General features: G+C 39.6%; 3 protein-coding genes across 5 annotated transcripts in view; 1 reads left to right on the top strand and 2 right to left on the bottom strand.

Moving 5' to 3' along the window:
• The window catches only part of vtna (vitronectin a), a 12748-nt gene extending 5482 nt beyond the window's left edge, over positions 1-7266 (bottom strand). The window contains exons 1-8 of one of the 2 annotated variants that reach the window (XM_041796219.1): positions 7079-7266; positions 5896-6015; positions 5350-5805; positions 5136-5275; positions 4893-5049; positions 3688-3840; positions 3054-3599; positions 2193-2326 (exon numbers count right to left, since the gene is read on the bottom strand). In XM_041796219.1, coding sequence (XP_041652153.1) covers positions 2208-2326; positions 3054-3599; positions 3688-3840; positions 4893-5049; positions 5136-5275; positions 5350-5805; positions 5896-6015; positions 7079-7139 — 1752 coding nt within the window. In that variant the 5' untranslated portion in view covers positions 7140-7266 and the 3' untranslated portion in view covers positions 2193-2207. Of the gene's footprint in view, positions 1-862; positions 2327-3053; positions 3600-3687; positions 3841-4892; positions 5050-5135; positions 5276-5349; positions 5806-5895; positions 6016-7078 lie in introns of those variants that run through there. The other variant, XM_041796211.1, reaches the window with a different exon arrangement.
• The window catches only part of slc46a1 (solute carrier family 46 member 1), a 24055-nt gene continuing 12375 nt past the window's right edge, over positions 7149-18828 (bottom strand). The window contains exon 7 of the transcript XR_005992371.1: positions 7149-7265. The gene's annotated coding sequence lies outside the window, so the exon portion shown is untranslated. The remainder of the gene's footprint in view (positions 7266-18828) is intronic.
• On the top strand, positions 7958-15830 carry sarm1 (sterile alpha and TIR motif containing 1). 2 transcript variants are annotated; one of them, XM_041796189.1, is made up of 8 exons: positions 7958-9449; positions 11216-11834; positions 11922-12134; positions 12219-12310; positions 12388-12714; positions 13154-13343; positions 14075-14196; positions 14503-15830. In XM_041796189.1, exons 1-8 carry the CDS (start codon positions 8986-8988, stop codon positions 14612-14614), a joined length of 2139 nt encoding a protein of 712 aa, XP_041652123.1. In that variant the 5' UTR covers positions 7958-8985; the 3' UTR covers positions 14615-15830. The 2 variants fall into 2 exon arrangements, with proteins under 2 accessions (XP_041652123.1, XP_041652131.1); XM_041796197.1 differs by lacking the exon at positions 14075-14196.

Below are 18828 nucleotides of genomic sequence, written 5' to 3'. Positions count from 1 at the left end.
TTGTAATCAGATTTTGCAGGTCAGGTTTTTGACTTTTAACTTTTGGTATCCTTACCCTTACATTAATCCTAAACGGAAGTTTAATGTCATGTTGTTCATAAGTTTTAGCTTGTATTTCCAGTCTGAAATACACGGCGTCTCAGATGGAAGGTCTATTAGAGTGGCCATCAGAGATGAATTGTATGTAGCCAAACTGTCTTGAAATTATTTGCGAGGAACACCCCTACATTCGTTTACTTTTGTACTACTTGTCCAGAGGGGGCACCAAAGCCAACACAAACCAAAAGTTCAGGAGTTACAGGAGGTTTCGGGCCTATGCCCATAGGTAGCACTTGTCATGCTTGCATCACTTACCACATTTTCAGAGCGCTTGTCACTAGCGTAGAATCCATAATTTCTGTTATCAGTAGCTCTGTGTTCATATTGTTTTCCTTTATTCATGGAAATATCCTCAAGGAAAAATGAAAGCAATATAAAGGATTTGAGCCTGGCATTAGCATCAGCTAATTGAAAAATACAAGTCAGATCTGTTTACTGTCACCATTGTTGTTGACAAAGCTGGTATCAGACAGCCTGTCCCTTCTCTATTCTGATTAATGAGTGCAACTCCAAAACTCAAACTATTTTCAACTGAGAACACCGAGAGAGTGGCAACAAAAACAGCAGACATTAGAGGCATTTTTACTCTCAGGACGCTGAAAATGCTGCAGTGCGTAGTTCTTGTATTGAAAATCATCCCTGTCAGCACAATAAAACAGCAGATGTGGAAAAAGGTGCTAAACTGAGAAATAACTGAAACAAATACATGTATTAGTGTCTCATTTTTATATAATGTATTCAACAGTGTTAATAAATGATAATGTTTGTTTTGGTATACTTTATTAAATGTGTACAAACAGCAAGTGTTATAAGGCCTTTGTGGAATTGTTGATGTGGGAGAGATATAAACACACTCACTGGAAGTGGTCTTTCAAAATAAATTTATGAAAATGTCATTTCTTCAGTAAAAAAATATGTAATTTAATCACAAGAATACGGTTTGTGCCTGTATGGTTTTGTGATAATCCTGTACTCATGTTTTTATTTGTCAAAGATGGAAATACAATAAGAAGAGACTGTTCCATGCTGCCATTTTACAATCAAATGGGACTCTCTGAATCAGTACACTGTGTTATGGGAAAAGTGCCCTTTGAACAAATCAGAAGCTATCATAAAACTGGAAGTGTTATAATAGTCCCACATGAACATCCTGACCTTTTCAGTGACTGCAGAACTGTCGAGTAAAACACAAACTATCTAACACAACTAATAATCTGTCTTTGCTTCTCTCAAAGGGACATTTATATTATTTAATGCCAAGATCTGCCTCTTATAAGCATGACATCACAATCATATTATACTTTTCTATTTCTTTGTTAACTGTATATTTGTACACAAATGACAATGCAAATAAACATTTTGTTGTCTGTCAACATCATTTCAAAACACATACATGGTAGATGATGTGCTTATCTTTTTATTTAGTATATATAACACAACAAACATTCAAAAGGAGTAAAAGTCTTTGTTAAAAATGTGTCCTAAGTACAAATATTAAAATGTTATCAGCAGATGACAAAACATAAAAGTACAAACACAAGGGCAGCATGCCCTTTGGCAGATATACACCATCATGTTAATGACTATCTGGATTTTACAACTAAGGGACTGATACATAATCAGCATTTTTTATATCACAGCAGGTCATGGTGGAGCTGTTTTACCCTATTTTTAACTGATAGGTTAAAGTCTGCTTTCTAAGTTGTTTTAATGTATGTACTATAATGTGTGTTAAATCAAGTTGAACATAAATGAAGGAGTAAAAACAACAATATCTGCCTCTAAATTGTGGTGGAGTATAACTATAAAGTAGCAATAAATTTAATACTAAAGTACTGAAACACACATTGAACCTGTTTTCTATGAAGTTGTGTGTAAAAAGCAGGTCAGTCAATGTTGATAAAGCTCTGTTTCAGTTCAGAAAGCAAACCAGCTGAACTTTAACCACTGATCTCCAATATTTGCTGAAGCTAAAAAGCAGCTGGTTATTTCTTACACTGAACTTGTTTGACATTGATTTTCCCACTCATAACACAGCCTGTTTCAGGTTAAAGGAATTATCTGTGACAAAGTCAGAAATTATTTAAAAATACCTAAAATATTGGAAACTACTTCTCTGCCCCAGGGGTGCCTGAACAGCCGAGCCAATACTTGGCGATGGATCGGGGATAAGGAGGCATGGCGGGGTCAACTCTCTTGGTCCTGAGGTCCACTCTGTAGTATTGAGCTGTAAACAACACAGAAAAAAAAATCTGTTAGTTTACATTTGCATACCCAACTTTCATGAAACCTCTAACACATATGAAAACACTTTATTTGCCAGCTTAGTAACTCTGGAGATCTGCAGGGATTGTATGCATCTGTTTGTCATGTGGCCTAATACAAAGCACGTGAAAGCAGTTATTAAAGGCCGTCTATGACACAGACAGAGCTCTGCAAAGTTTGATTACATTATTGAGTTTCTGTCTCCATCTGCAGCTCATCACACAGAGGTTTTATTTCATTATTTCTTAGAAAAAAAGATAAAATATGCTGCCAGGAAAAAATAAAAGAATTTTATTTAGTTAAGACAAAGTACCAAAATGTGCAGAGAAAATGATTCAGGATGCAGCACAATAAAAGGTTAAAATTCAACTTTTTTGAATGTATGTAGCCTTTGCTTATCTGGTCAAATGACATCCCTTCTTTGTACGATAAATTGTAATCAGATTTGAAGAAGTCTCACCAGGGTTTTGCTCTTCTTTATCGCTTTTTGTTTGCTAGCTCTCCTGTTTTCCGAGGTGGAAAATCTAGTTATTTATCAAACAAAGATGCTAAATGTTTGTTGGTTGCTCTTTCTTAATGATAAAAATGTGGCACATCCTGTTGTCTTAAGATTGACTGCCTTTAATTGCATTACTATTGATGACAACAGTTCAACTATGCTGTTCATAAAATTATCCCTGTCGTGTTACCTCCTTTAAAGAAGTAGACGCTCTGTATTGGCATCCTCCTCTGGACCAGGTCCCAGTAGGACCTGTCCCCTCTGGAGTCATAGTTCCCTCTGTTGTTCTGCCTGTAACTGTCCCTCCGTCTGTCCTGGTCCCAGTCTTGATCCCAGCGCCTGTCCCGGTCCCAATCTCTGCCAAACCTCTCCTCCATCTCCATTCTCCTCTCTGCTAACCTCAGACCCATTTCCATGCCCCGCTCTGCAAACTGCTGTCCCATGTTCATCCCCCGCTCTGCCATGGACTCCCAGAAAGGTGAACGGTTCTGCCTCCTTCGACCCCACTGCTGACCATACTGCCGGTCCCACTGCTGACCGTACTGCTGGTCCCACTGCTGACCGTACTGCTGGTACTGCTGTCGACCCCACTGCTGGTCAGGCTGATAGTCTTGGCGATATCTTGATGATCTCCAGGGAGTGACATAGATCCTGCCTGCCATGGCAGCATCCAGCGGAGACTTGAGGCCCTTCCAGTCCTTGTCAATAAAGTGATGTTTGTCATGATGCTGAGGCACTAAACAAGGTAAGGAAGATTCAGCTACACAGGAAACAAAAACTTGCTTCAGTTACACACAAAAAAGTTGTCTTCCATTTTAACTCACAATTGGAGAAGAGCTCGCTGAAGAAGCGCTCATAGTTGTTGTAGTACACATCAGTGTAGAGCCTGAACGATGTTGATGGAGATCTCTCAGACATGGAGATACACTCCTCGTGAGACGGCTGGTGCAGAAACTCATATGTGTGATACTGATCACCTGAAAAACCAACAAGATATCCCAAATCAAGAACAGCCACATTAAAGTTCCATTGTGGAACATAAAATGAACTGAAGTAAAAACTGATGTCTCTTTATGACCTATAAAAGCAAATCAGAACATCAACATAAAGACTGGTTAGTTATTTTTAACACATGAAGCCACTGCAGGGGGGTAGGTGTCAGGTGAGTGATTGGAAGCATGCTGTCTAAACAGCCTTTGTTTACATTTTACACAGCAAAGATCTTTTATAAATGACACATTTTCACAGTTAAAAGAAGGCAAGATGAGACATTTTTGTTAAAAAAGACTACACTCTGTATGCACAGGACAAAATCAGCAAAGACGCAATTCTTACTATTTGTCAACAGGGGGTGCCAAAATCAACAAACTAAAAGATACAAACAGGAGCTTTAAAAGTTCAGCTATGTCAGGCATAGCAAATATTCTAGCACGGTGATTCTCAAATGGTGTGGTTTGAAGCAGGTCTGGGAACCTGTTCCTACATACATTACTGCTATAACTGTAAAACAACTAAAGTTAGTATTACATGTTCTGAAAAGGCTATATTGTATGGTCTTTAGAGTTTGGTTTGATCTTAGGTGTGCCTTAGCCAAAAAAGGATTGAAAACATCTGTTCTAGCATAAGTTTTAGGCATGTAGAGTGCTAAGGATTCATCATAAGACCTGATATGCCCCAAACCAGGGCTGGAGAGGGCGGGTAGGATGACCAGAGTCAAGCTTACATGTTTACACACGTGTGTCGCTTGGCAGCCAAGGTCAGGCTCAATGGCATTTCTTTTGCCTTTTCCTTTTTCTCCCCTGGTAATATGCCCAGTGACAGCTGGCAGTTTTCAGGCCTTGGGACATTCACAGCACATCCAGGGGATCATTGCAACCCTACCCACCTGGACAGTTCCCTAAGCCATGTTAGGGTTCTGTCCGGGCTAAAGGCATGGACTTTGTTATCTTTTAACTGGTTATTTTCCCATGCCCCCGGTAATATGCAAGGACATCCAAGAAATAGCTGCACATGTGGTTTATCCACTTACCTTTAAAAAAATACACCTTCTCTTTCCCGTTGTGACCTGGAGCAGGCAGAGCAAATGCTGCATCTACATGATCAGGAATTTTATCAAAGCCCACATTGATATCTCGTGGATAGTCTTCATCCAGAACACCGTTGTCAAACCTCCAGTACTTGTTCCCCTGGATGAAAGTTTGTATTTATTCAAACATCAAATATTTACAAAAGGAAACAGACATTCCAGAGACAGAATGTAATGTTTCCCCACCTTAAAGATATAAGTTTTCCCTTGACAATTGATGCGGGTGAAGGCAGCATCTATAGGCCCGCTGATGCCCCACACATCCTTAATGAGCTTTGGATAACCAGGAAGCACCGTCTTCTGGTCCAGTTCAAAAAAGTAGTCCCCTCAAAAAGGAAAAAAAAGGAGTTTATAAGTACATTTTCCACATATACAAAATGATAAATTGCTGATCACTCACCTCTGAAGGCATAAATGGAGCCATTTTTAGCCTGCATGAAGGCATCAAAGGGCCGCTCACTGCAGATCTCAGCGTCTGGGTCAGAGGCCTGAGTGGTGGCCTGGGTGGTGGGTGCCGTCACAGGAACAGTGGTCGTGCCAGCTGCTGCTTCAGTCTCAGGAGGGGGTTTTGTCATATCGGGGACCTCTTGCGTGGGTGGGGCTGTCTGTAAAATGAGGGGTTCTTGTATGACAGGGATGTTTTGAAGGATGGCATCAATCAGTCGAGGAGGTCTGGTCATTTCTAGTGTGGTTTCAGGTCGCTGCTGGTGTCTGCGGCCGAAATCTGTAAACGGTCTCTGTGTGGGCCCCTGCTGTCGACTGATGGAGGTAGAAGACCGGTCGCCTGCAGGCCACACAGGGGCTTGAGTGGCGCCTTCATCATCGTCCTCTGCAAACACAAATGTGTCTCCACGAGCTGTGGGGAAAGGGGGATATAGAACCATGTTTCTCTGCTCTGTTCTGAGCTGCAACATGAATGTATGTTGATTAAATAGTGTGCTCTTACTCATCATACCACAGGTGACCTCAAAGTCAGAGCAGCAGCTTTTGTAATATTTGCACATGGAGTCACACTGGCAGCTCCTTTGGGAGTCAAAGCCATTCTCACAACGATCCATACATGACTCTGAGAATAAAAGGAAAGTTTAACAAACATCAAAAAAATTGAAAAATCTTAATTGTGTTTTTTCCTTCTCTGTATATTCTTTGCATCTCTGACTAAATTGATTTCCTCCTTTGGATAATAAAGTTAACTTAGATTCACTCTGATTACAGCCCTCATGAGGTTTGACCGTGTGCCAGTGACAAAGATTTGAACAGGACTGTTCTCTCTTTGCAGTAGTTAGCTCTTTAATCTAAATCAACTTGATGTATCCTGCTTCTATTTGAAAAAAGTTATTACTGATGAAACAACAATTTTTAAACTGATCACGTGTCAGTTACTTTTAAAAATACTTTTACATGCAAACAATTTATAAACACAAGATAAGACATTTAAACAAAGTAGCCCATCTATAGCATTAAATACACAGTTGATAACTCATGGTAAATGCACTGAAAGACTGAACAGTAAAGAGAGAGAATAATATGGTAAAGGAGCCACAGGTTAGACTTGAACCCAACCAGCCTGCTTCTGTATTATGGGGCGCACAAACATAACCACTAGATGACTTGTGTACCTTTGTTTTTTTTTTTAATTATTGAATGTTTCATTGTACAAAATAAATCGCTTTCTCATTTACAATCATTATGAAGGATAACCCTTACAACGGATGTACTGCAAAGAAAGTTTCTAGCTGTTGCTAATTTCTATTGCTTGTCTGGCTCTTGGGAACAGAATAAAAACATAAACAACAATCAGTGACATAAAAATACACTCTTCATATGTAAGAACAATAAAATAAACCACAACATTCAAATACATATATTCTATAAACAAATATAAATTAGATCAGTCTACAAATGAGAACAAGCTGTGGTTCACTTTTAAAAACTACTTGACATTTGTTGTAAATTTAAAATCCTGAGTAAAATAAATTAAAAGTATAAATGTAATTTTAGAGATGTTGTTTGTTTCACAGATGCTATAATATTCTTACTGTAACTAGACTGATCAAACATAAATACGCTTCTAGTTACTTTCTGAGTACTTATCTGTATTTTAAAACTAATTTTGAATTTTTACTTACCATCTGCAGCCAAAATGCATGTAAGCAGAGCGAGCAGCAGTGCGGCGGCCCTCAGCCTCATGTTTCCTCTGTTGTGTGTGAGAACAGAATGGCACAGTAACGATAGACTGTGTGTTCCCAATCATTGGAAACATGTGTCAGTCACCCCGCTTCCTTGTTTACTCTAACTCTATTTGCAAATCTGTCTCTACTGGAGCAAATGAGCAGACACAGAGAGAAAGAGGAGATCAATGGGAAGTAAGAGTATGTAAGGACCTCTGTTGACCTCTGAACAAGTGTCTTTTACACTTTTACTGCAATCTGAGACATTAGTGTTTACAGAGAACAGAGTAAGCTACTTAATCGACATCATCATCCTCTTATTATTTTATGGCCTTGTTAGCTGCTGTAAGAACAAGTCTAGACTTGAATGTAGCTTGTAACCTGATGTCACTGTGAGGCCTCGGTCAGGACAGGAGAGCAAAGTACTGCTCTGCTGGGATGTCTTGCAAAACACTGTGACACAAAATTATGAGATAATAAACATTTTTACAGCTGCAGAAAAGCAAGTAAGCACACAGCTCACAATCCTTGGTTGGTGTTTAAAGCTTAGGCAGCAGTTTAAAAAGACTGACCATGACATTTAAAATGCAAAGCCAGTCAGGCAATAGGTTCTCTGTTCATTATTCTAATCTACCAGAGATCTAATTCATTCTCTCTACTTCTTGATACAATGTTTTTTTTGCAAAATATCAAATATGTTTAATATCTCCTTCATTAAGGAAATATTTGACATTTTGTTTCAGTTCTATGGTTATTTTAATCTGTAGTCAATTTAGATAAATATTTTGGTTGAAAAAAAGCTAGTTTAAGGCACTATTTATTATCCCCATTGTAAACACTCTTTGATGATGGGTTTGTTAATTTTCTAAAAAAAAAAAAAAAAAAAAAGGAGAAGAAGAAAAAGAAGCATCTGCCACTATACTGCAAAAGCATTATATGTCAATTTTTTCATTCTGCATACTTTTTTAAATACCACCTAATCTATGTGTCATAATAATCTTACTGACTGAACACCCCCCCCTCCACTAACTAAATAAAATACACACTCAAAATGTATTTAAAAAGAAACAAAGAAAAATGTGTGCTAAACAGGAAGGAGGGTAGGTTTGGTTTATTCTCAGAAGTAATTCTACAGTTTGCCAGCAGAGGGCGTGGGTTGTTTATAGCAGCTCGCTGCTGAGCATGCTCTGACCGGCTGTGATGCAGAGGAGAGGGTGCTTCTTTATCTTCTAATCTCCGGTAATTTCCGGAGGTCGGTGGGCGGTGCTGAGACCCCTGAAGATACACAGAGAGCCTATGGATGCTGCTGACCAAAGGATATGATAGGTCAGTCAGGATGCCTTTGCATAAGGGTGTCATATTTTTTGTTTTTGTTGGTGACATGCCGTTATAGAGTAGGATAACTTGGAGGAGGAGAGAGCGTCAGGAAAACAGCGCTTCTTTGTTTGCTAAAACTAGGTGAATGCAGTAACAGACAACAATAGACAAGTTATTCTCCGGAAAAAGGGCAGGAGTTGCTTCTTTTGCTGTCAGACTGTGGTTGTGGGCTGAGATTTTTGCTCTTTAAGGGATTTTATTCAAACATATGCCGCAGATACATAAAGTCATCTCTAGGCCGGTGAGATAAAGAGACAAAGCTGCTGAGGCAGGAATATGCGCAGACAACATCCAGATCTGCTTATGAGTGTTTACGCGCTGATCACCGGGACTGACAACGGCAGAGGTGATGCAATTTGGGGAAATCTGTCAAAACTGATTTAAAACAGAGGCCCTACTTAGCGAATCTGAGTGTTTACAAGGCGGACATCCGGCCGGAAGACACAGACAGACTCTGTAAGCAGGCAACGACGTGTTTCTGCCGGTAGATGCTCATTTCTCTCACTCTCTTCCTGTGGAGGCTCTACCGACATTTCTCCATCATGTTCAGCTCAGACAGACTCACAGTCCCGGAGTATGTCAGCAGGCTGCAGAGGGGCAGGAGCGGCTCAGGACCAGACCCCAAAGCTGTCTCTCCGGGCATCAGTGCGGACGTACAGGCGGTGTTGGACAGCTCCCTCCCCGCCCTTCGCTGCGCCATCAGGAGGCTTAAGTCAGCCAAAGAAACCTCAGACTCAGACGAGACACGCAGGGCCATCGCGGAGATTTACCAGCTGGTGGAGGAGGCCTGGGTCCTGCCCACTGTAGGCCGTCAGGTGGCCGAAGAGATCTGTAACAGGATCAGGCTGGATGGAGGCCTGGAGCTGCTGCTGCAGCTGCAACAGACACCTGCTGTAGAGATCACCTATGAGTCTGCAAAACTGCTGGAGCAAATCCTCATCTCAGAGAACAGGTACAGTGAGAGGGATAAACAAACAAAGTTAACTACCTGTTCAATATGATAGAAGAGTCTTTACACAGCAACACTGCAATAAATAATGCAGATAGAGCTAAGATTGGGAGAGGGCTATCACGGGATGGTTTATTATTCTCTCTAGTTTTCCAGACATAACAAATGTCTAATTTCATCTCAGTATACTCTAGAACAACAGAGGAAACTTGGATTATAATGTAATAAAAATGTAAAACACTATTATTTGGCATGTGGTATGCCAAGAATAAAACTATAGTGACCATACATTAAAAATACAAACTTAAATTAATGTTGACATGTGCCATGTATGAAAGCAGACATGCGACACAGCCGCCATGCAGCCAGCACGCATCCAGTCTGAAACAGGCAGAAGTAGGTGTTATATATGTATGTTTATTTAAGGGCACAAATGTTTGACAATGTAAAAAAATCATCTGAGAAATATCTGCCATCATATTGAGTTATATGCTCTGTCTAAATAACACTGCAAAGTAGGGTTGAATTTGATTTACAATGATACAAGACAGGGAAGCAGCCAGCTCTCATTTCTGAGGAACTGAGATTGATGAATGGCTGACATGTTTTTGCTTGAGTAAAAGCTCCTGTGAGGACGTTTTAGCTACTTATGAAGTAGACCAAAGTAAGCACAAGTGGCTCTACGTAACCTACAAATGCAAACATGAACATCAGAGACAAGACTGATTAGTTATTCCAAATGCGGGTCACTCCTACTGTGAAGTAACAGCATGCTGCCAAAAAATACCTTAAATGTTTTCCATGCCAAAAATTCACAGGGAAATGTGTGTTAGACCTTCAAAATAAAGATGGAGATTTTGTCAGAAAACTTCTCAGAGGTCGCCAAAAGCATCATTAACCAAAAATTAACCTGCAGGAGCTGTAAAGACCCTGTAAAGTGAAAATAGATCTGTATTTAGGTTTGTTGTATGATAGGTCACTGTGCTATGAACCCCCAAGTCAAATTTCAGTCAATTAAAACATTTCTAAGTCTACAAAAATTAAGCTTAAAAATCATGAAAAATTAGGCAACAAAATCTGCTCCAGCAGTGGGCGTGACTGTTGAGTGAGCTGAAGACACGCCCACTCAGGAAAAATACAATCCTCTCAAGTTATAAAAAAAAGATCTTCAATCTGAATTGAAGAAAGCACTCACACCATTAGCCTCTTGACCTTTTGTTGACCTTTTAAGAAGAGACAAAGTCAGTTTTCTGGCTCAAATCTCTGTTATGATACTTTTACTGACCCATAGACCACTTTGGTTGATAGATTTGGCAAATAGAGTGGTGCAGGAGTCCATGGTCTATGGGATTTTTGAATGAGTTTTCGGTTAAATGCTTATGACATCATGAGCCCACATATTGGCCCCGCCAAAATAAAAACCAAGCCACGAAAGAGGTGAAAAAAATTTCTAATGGTCCTGATCCAAAATTCAGTCACATGTAGATCTCAGTGTTATCATGTTTACAAAAACCATATTCCAACATATCTAGTATGTTAAGAAACATTTTTGAGGGTCTTTAAAGGATTGATTACCGTTTTAGCAAATCATCTACTGTTGTGAAATTATTGTTTCAACCATGATTGAGTAATAGTGTTTTGTTGCTAAACATATTTACCTCACTTTTCAGGAGTTTCCTTTAACGTTTCACTTAAACATAGCTTTCTTTCAATCATGCAGATTGCATGAGTCCAGTTTCATTAACCCAAATGCAATCTTCCATTGACAGAGATTACATAGCACGCCTGGGTCTTGGGGTCATTCTCAACCTGACTCGACAGCAAGAAGATGCTCAACTGGCCCGCAGTGTTTCAGGGATCCTGGAGCACATGTTCAAACACACTGAGGAGACATCTATCCACTTAATCTCTAATGGGGCCCTGGACGCTCTCCTCTTCTGGTGCAGAGGTACAGACCCCACAGTTCTCCGTCACTGTGCTGTGGCTCTAGCAAACTGTGCCTTATACGGCGGCCACCGCAGCCAGAGATTGATGATCGAGAAACAGGCAGCTGAGTGGCTTTTCCCATTGGCTTTTTCCAAAGAGGATGAACTTATTCGCTTCCATGCATGTCTGGCTGTGACTGTGTTGGCTGCTAATAAAGAAATCGAAAAGGAGGTGGTGAAGTCTGGAACCTTGGAGCTGGTGGAGCCGTTCATCGCATCTTTGGATCCGGATGACTTTGCCCGCAGTTTACTGGATAGTGCAGATGGCATGCAGGGTAGGACGGCGTCTGATCTGCAGCATCTTCTGCCTTTACTGGATGGCACAAGATTGGAGGGAAAGTGTATTGCTGCCTTTTATCTTTGCGTTGAGACCAGCATCAAGTCTCGTCAGCGCAACACAAAGGTACAATCACTGTCTACTTCAGTAAGTCTCAGATTTCACTGTCTGGTAAGAGTTCTGACTGAATTTGATTTTGCTTTCCTTTTAAAGATATTTCAAGAGATCGGCGCAGTGCAGAGTCTAAAGAGAATTGTCATGTACTCAAGCAATGGCACAGCCTGTTCCCTTGCGAAGCGGGCATTGAGTATGATGGGAGAGGAAGTGCCGAAACGTATCCTGTCGAGTGTGCCCAACTGGAAATCCTGTGAGGTCCAGACTTGGTTGCAGCAGGTTGGCTTTAGTGCCTATTGTGACCGCTTCCAGGTATGTTAAACCACTGAGATGCACACATTTACTCTAGATCTTGTATACATGATGTCTAATATTTCTGACCGTTCTCTGTTGTAGGAGCTCCAGGTGGATGGAGACCTCCTGCTGAACATCACAGAGCAGGATCTGACCTCTGACCTTGGCATGACTATAGGCCTTACTCGCAAAAGGCAAGTGGCACAAATCATCAGCAAGTGTCTGACACGGAATTTGATTTTTGTCTGAGATATTCCTGTTTCACCTCCAGGTTTTTGAGAGACTTGCGTGTGCTGAAAACTTATGCCAACTACTCCACCTGTGACCAAAACAACATGGCTGACTGGTTAGCTGATGTAGAACCTCGCTTCCGTCAGTACACCTATGGACTTGTCCAGTCAGGAGTGGATCGAAACAATGTTCAACACTTGACTGACCAGCAGCTTCAGCAAGACTGCCATATTGAAAATGGAGTCCACAGAGCTAAGATCCTGTCCTTTAGTCGCAAACCATTAAAGCCATGTCACACTGACGCCCGGCCTGCAGGGCCTGATGTTTTCATCAGCTACCGCCGAACTACTGGATCCCAGCTGGCGAGGTAAGAGCTCAGACAAGAACAATGTCCCATTTCAAGGATAACATACTTGGGCGCAACATTCAGAGCCATCACAAACAGCTCTGGCTGAACTAAAAGAAATGGTCTTGTCGAAAGAGGATTTGGATTTCAAAGCTCTTTTAGTTTTTCAATATTTGTATTGTTAAGACCAAAACACCAGCACCATCCCATATGGATCTAAACAATTGCTCCCATTATATCCTATGAACAAACCAACACTAACAGTGGCCAGATGTGTGTGGCTGTGCTACATCACTGAAATGTGACTTCCAAAGGATGGAAACCATGACATAGTTAAGATTTGTGGGAAAGGAAAAAAAGAGAAGAGTAAAAAAGGGCCAGAGCAGGAACAATGATGATGTCATCTTATGCCATCCTCAGGGCTTATTTTCACTGACTTTCTTGTTTTCCCTGTCTAAAGTCTTCTGAAGGTGCACCTGCAGGTTCGAGGATACAGCGTCTTCATTGATGTGGAAAAACTGGAGGCTGGTAAATTTGAGGACAAACTGATCCAGAGTGTACAGAGGGCAAAAAACTTTATCCTGGTCCTGTCTGCCAATGCCCTTGACAAGTGCATGGGTGATACTGCCATGAAGGACTGGGTGCATAAGGTGAGAAATCGTCTAATGCCTTGGGCTCCATGTTAAAGTCTTCTTTTATCAAGATTACTAAAAATGATGACGCCTTGAGCTTTTGTCAAGGTATTCCATATTCACGCTGACGTGAGTCCTTAGTTGAGCATGCATATGACATCTAGATTGTCCGCACTTAACCTTGATTGTTTTTTTCAGTAGCATTTTTTATTTATCATGTCTTGGTTCAAAGATTCGGTCCATCTTTAATTGTGAACTACCACTTAAACCCTCCCAAAATATCGCTCCATGAAAGGTGAATTCAATAAATATAATGACATAGTTATTTTTACTCAAATTTGAAAGGGAAAAGTGAGTAAATAGAAGCTCCATCATAAGGGGATGTCATAGCTATTTGATCTTTAGCTGCAGTGCTGTTAATTATAAAAGCACTGTTTTGCATTGTCATAGGGAAGCCACTTGTCCCTTTCATATTTCTGCTCTTTGTCTTTAGATAACTTATGTTTCTACTGCTTACAAAAAGCAAATAAATCAGTGCCTCTGTCATTTGCAGAATGACGGGATGTCCTCTGATATCTTTTCACTCTCAGATTCCCTGTGTAAACTGTTGAGACCCCATGCTCATAAATATTGATATCTAAAAAAGGGGATCAGATGTTTCTTTGCTTGCAGATGCTTCAAGGGATTTGTGCTTCAGCTGTCTTGACATCGCATTTTTCTGTTCAACAATCAAATCATTAATGTTGCAGGAGATAGTAACAGCCCTGGCTGGGAAGAAGAACATAGTGCCTGTCACAGACAATTTCATGTGGCCAGACCCCATGTCCCTGCCAGAGGACATGAGAGCAATTCTCAATTTCAATGGCATCAAGTGAGTCCCTGATTTTTCAGAAAACTCAAATAAACCAAAGCTAAAACTAGAGCTAGCTTTAATCTTTTTCCCAAATCCCTTTGTCAATAGGTTTAACAGCTAATGTAAGAGTTTAAGTTTTGGTTGCGTGATTGTTGCAATTTCTGTTTTCAGGCTGAGATTATTAATATTTTAAAGCCTCTTTTATTTCTTAATAAATAATTCATAAATACACCCTGTTCATTGTTTGGAAAAAGTGTCAAAGAAAAGATCATTAAACTAGAGTTCCACTGTAAATAATGGAATCCATATTTTATTCTGACACAGGTGGTCCCATGAATATCAGGAGGCCACTATTGAGAAGATCCTACGCTTTCTGAAAGGACAACAAGACCAAATGGACAGCACAGATGCCTCCAAAGTACAGAAAAAGAAATAAAGTGACAGATTCCAGGTTTGAACAACTTTCAAGGATGCCAAATTTCAACATCTCCAACTGTGAGCTGGCAGGCAGCTTATTACTCTGCTCTGCCTGCATGTGAATTCAACGACATGCTCACACACTAAAACCTGATATACTGTAGAACGACTCATTTCAGATTGTATATAACAAACGTGCGCCTTTAATGAGAGCACCCTCACACTGCTGTGTACATGTAACCAGGTGCAGTATATGCCTTTTGTCTCAGGAATATAACTGTGATAGATCAGCCTTCATTGGCACCCAGCAATTCATTATAGCAATTTTTAAAGCATTCACTAACCCATCTGTCAAGATATAAACTATACACGATCATTTTTATTTACCTTGCATTATGTACATTATTAAGACCAAAGCAGGTCTCTGAGTTTACTGACATGTTTTTTTGTTAGTGTGTTACAACTGTGATCAAAAAGAAACCTTTCCCAGCAGATGTTTGTATTTGTTTTTGGTGTTAGAGTCAATAGTGGACGTAATCTGAAGATGGATGCATGACTAGTACAGACAGCAATGAGCTTTAACTCAAGTTAAACTGCAACACAAGTTAACTAAATAAAAGTACATGGATGTATAGGCAAGAATCATTCCACTTTGGTGTTAAACATTCTCCCCCGCTGTAAAAATGGGTGAGATATCAGTTTAATTTAATTGACATGCAGGAAATGGACTGTTACCTCCTTTAAATTAGGATTTAATGACACTGGAATTTTAAACTCCGATATAATACTAGTAAAACTCAAAAATACATCACTAGGCAGGACATATTGGATAATTACTTGTCTAAATTGCCACAAACTGCAGGCAAACTCTTGCACACTGTCTAAGTTGTATCAAAAACACTAGGCACATTTTCTTACTAGGACAGTAGTAATGTTTCAGTCAGGAACACTTTTGCCATACATTTGACCATTTTATTGCAACATGGATATACAGTTTTACTCGGTGGAGAAGGGTCTGCTCAGAAGATGCTCCCTGGGTTGGTCAAACAGCATGCTTTGACTTTCCAGGGAGTACATGACTAGAAACCCTCATGGATAGAGACATTTATGATAATACATACTGAATACAATAAAATTAGTCAAAAGCAATTAATACATGGTAGAATGAATCTGAATATGAGGGTGCAACAAGTTTTTTACTGTAAAGGAGGAGGCTGGGATGGAGGAGGATAAGCATGGCCAGCGTAAGCAGCAGTGTGGTGCAAGCAGAGACAAGTGAGCAGTACATCATATTTAAATTCACTGCTATGTTGAGAGAAAAAGCTGTGATTGGCTGTGGGAGGCGATAATTGGGATAAGCTGGCTGTCAGCTGATCATAATTGGTTGTTGGTTGGCTACCGGGTCCTGCATGAACTATTGCTAGGCTTCATTTTTGTGCGATTTTAAACAATGTGCAGGAATTTGCCAGCAATTTTTGATTGATTCGTTAAAGTCCTATCAACGTGTCTCTTGAAATTAATGTAGGTTTTTAAAGTTTTGATACTTTAGAATTCTAACACAAAGATTGGACTGTGATAAAAGGTATCAAAGTGTTATACATTTAAGTCTGTTATACATACACTACAGGCCAAAAGTTTGGAAGCAAGATCAAATATGTATTAAAAAAGATCAGTTCCATCAGTATACTTTGCAAAAAAATGAAAAAGGTTATTTATATAAAGAGTCACTCATCAGAATATTTTTTAAAATATTTATATGGTACTTGGGTTTTTATTGTTTAGACTTTGCTCTCTTCAAAGTAACCTTCTCTGGCTTTAACAACAGCATGGTATGTATGAGGCATTTGTTCCACATGTTTTTTTAAAGTATGTGACAGGAATTGCATTTCAAGCTTTCTTAAGTTCATCAGTGAGAGACTGCTCATTCATGGGACACACTTTTCTGACTGATCGATCCAATTTGTCCCACTCAAGCTCAGTTGGAGAGAGGTTTGGAGACTGAGAGGGTCACACCATCTTTGCAAGACCACCTTACTCTTCTTGTTAGTCTAGTTTACCCTAACAGAGCTTGAAAGAACCATCTTACTGCAAAACAAACACACAAGTCTAAGTCCAGAACTGCATGATGCTGGAGGATGGAGTGGTACTGTTCCTCCTTCATGAAACTCTTTAGTTCAAACAAATCTACTTTATCACCTACAAAACATCTGCACATGCTTTATTGTGGGTGTTATGCATGGTGCTTGAATTTGCAGACAGACTCTTAGATTTGAACCAAGTTTAAACTTGCTTTCATTGGTCCAGAGAACTTGTTTGCTGTCCAATTTTTGTGTTCCTTCCCATTCATATCTCGTTCTCTTGGTCTTTGCAAACGTAGTGTTTTTTTTTTTTTTTTTTTTGCAGGTACACAACCCTTCAGACCAGCCTTTCTCAAAAATCTTTTCACAGTTGTCAGAGATATGAGTTGATATCCTCCCTTATTTGTGGTGCTGTTCTCTCTTGCTGGTGACAATGATATGTTTATCCTCTGCTTTTGTAGAAACCCTCTTTCTTCCAGACCTTTTTCTATCATAACTTCCAGTTTCTTCTTGTCTCTTGAGGGTGTAGTGAAGCCCTATGTTGGACACCTTTAGGCATATTCAGTGTATCCTTCTTTCTTCAATGAACACATTTTGTATGCAAACTATCAAAAGCCAAAGAGCTTAAATGAATAATGCTAACTGTGATTTGTTGTTTTACTTTTTGCTACTGAAGTTGTGACTATTGCAAATCTTCACCTAAAACTAAGACTTCCTTTTGTTAACATTTATTCAGCAATGGTCTGGTAACATCAGTGTATACCTAAAGGTAAATTGTGGAAAATGGTGCTCACCAATGAAAGCAAAGTCTGATCATGCAGTGAATACATCCCAAAATCCATAGAAATTTTACTGATTTTTAAGAAAAGCATTGTGAAGACAAACTTGAAGTTACCTACAAATGTGTGGCCTGTATTGGCCTTGCTTCCAAACTTTTGGCCTTTGGTGTACTTACTTACTTTGAATTAAAATGTCTGTGTGATTTAAGTTTGAAGACTGCAGCTACTAAACAGTGTCAGACATTAAACCTCCATTACAACAGACAAGAGGTGTTATCCATCACAGTTTAGATCTGTATATAACACACTCTGCTGCAGTAGAGTGAAAACAACAATATCCAGCAATATGATGCACTGAGGGTTTCAAGACTAAAAAGAAAAAATAGCTAAATGTCTACGTGTGCAAAACCACTAAAATATTGCTTTAATGTTGCTGGAATAAAAATACGTAAAATGTATTAACCAGCAGTTTTGCAAATTAACTGGCATCAAGATGAGTTTGCTACATGTTTGGTTAGATCATAGCTTGAATACAACTTTTCTTTTTATGCCTGATCTTGCCTTAATATTGTTTGCCTTTGATGCCCTCCTCATATTGTTGTAGTATAACAAATATGCTCCCTGTATAACTGACATGAACTTTTTTCCAAGTAGAAATTCAGTGTTTACGTCTTAATCATGTTTTAGTGTGAAACAAACATACAGTAATTCAACCTCTTTCTTTGAAACATGATAAAGAATAAAATGTGTTGAAAAGAAAATGAAAGTGAAATATTTGATTTTGACGCCATTGAATTGTCTGACATTTATGAGCAAGTAAATCTGACAAATCTTTTTCAAAAACTTGTAAAAAGATTCAGGCTCATTGCAATAAATAAAAACATAACAATCAATAAGTATTGCACAACTGATTAGGTTCAAGAAACAACAGCTTTTAAGTTGGTTTGTTGCACAATATGTCTGAACAACGGCTTTGACCACTTGAACTAAGCAAACTATCGCCCAGAGTCCAAAATAATCTCTATACAGATCTATTTACTTAACCTTTAAACCTCTCTCGTGTGTTTTGAAGCTGATTTGGCAGATCTTGTTCCCTCACGGTGCCACCAGGACCTGACCCCTGTGTGCATGCTGGCCTTGGGCCTGTGCTCAGGGACTATCCAGTGTTGTTTGTGGTTTAGAGAGGAGGAGCTCTGCATGGAGTTTGGACTGTGCTCTGTGCTTCATGGAGAGAGGAGGGAGCACTATATTTTCTTCTTTCTGCTTTGTAATGCTGATAACTTAATTTAACCATGATACTGATTAAGGTATGGCTATTAAATAATGAGACTACGCTTATGAGGATAAAACCACGTGGTTCACAGACACACTGAGGG

Source organism: Cheilinus undulatus, linkage group 2 (assembly GCF_018320785.1).
Source record: "Cheilinus undulatus linkage group 2, ASM1832078v1, whole genome shotgun sequence".
NCBI lineage: Eukaryota > Metazoa > Chordata > Actinopteri > Labriformes > Labridae > Cheilinus > Cheilinus undulatus.
The sequence above is the reverse complement of the archived record's forward strand: the minus strand, read 5'-3'. Positions and strand labels throughout refer to the sequence as shown.

Excerpts from the sequence above, each read along its gene's own strand:
- sarm1 (XM_041796189.1), top strand. The coding sequence starts at position 8,986 with ATGCTCATTTCTCTCACTCTCTTCCTGTGGAGGCTCTACCGACATTTC. Across the intron at positions 9,450-11,215 it reads ATCCTCATCTCAGAGAACAG|AGATTACATAGCACGCCTGG; the intron begins GTACAGTGAGAG and ends TTCCATTGACAG. Across the intron at positions 12,311-12,387 it reads ATAGGCCTTACTCGCAAAAG|GTTTTTGAGAGACTTGCGTG; the intron begins GCAAGTGGCACA and ends TTTCACCTCCAG.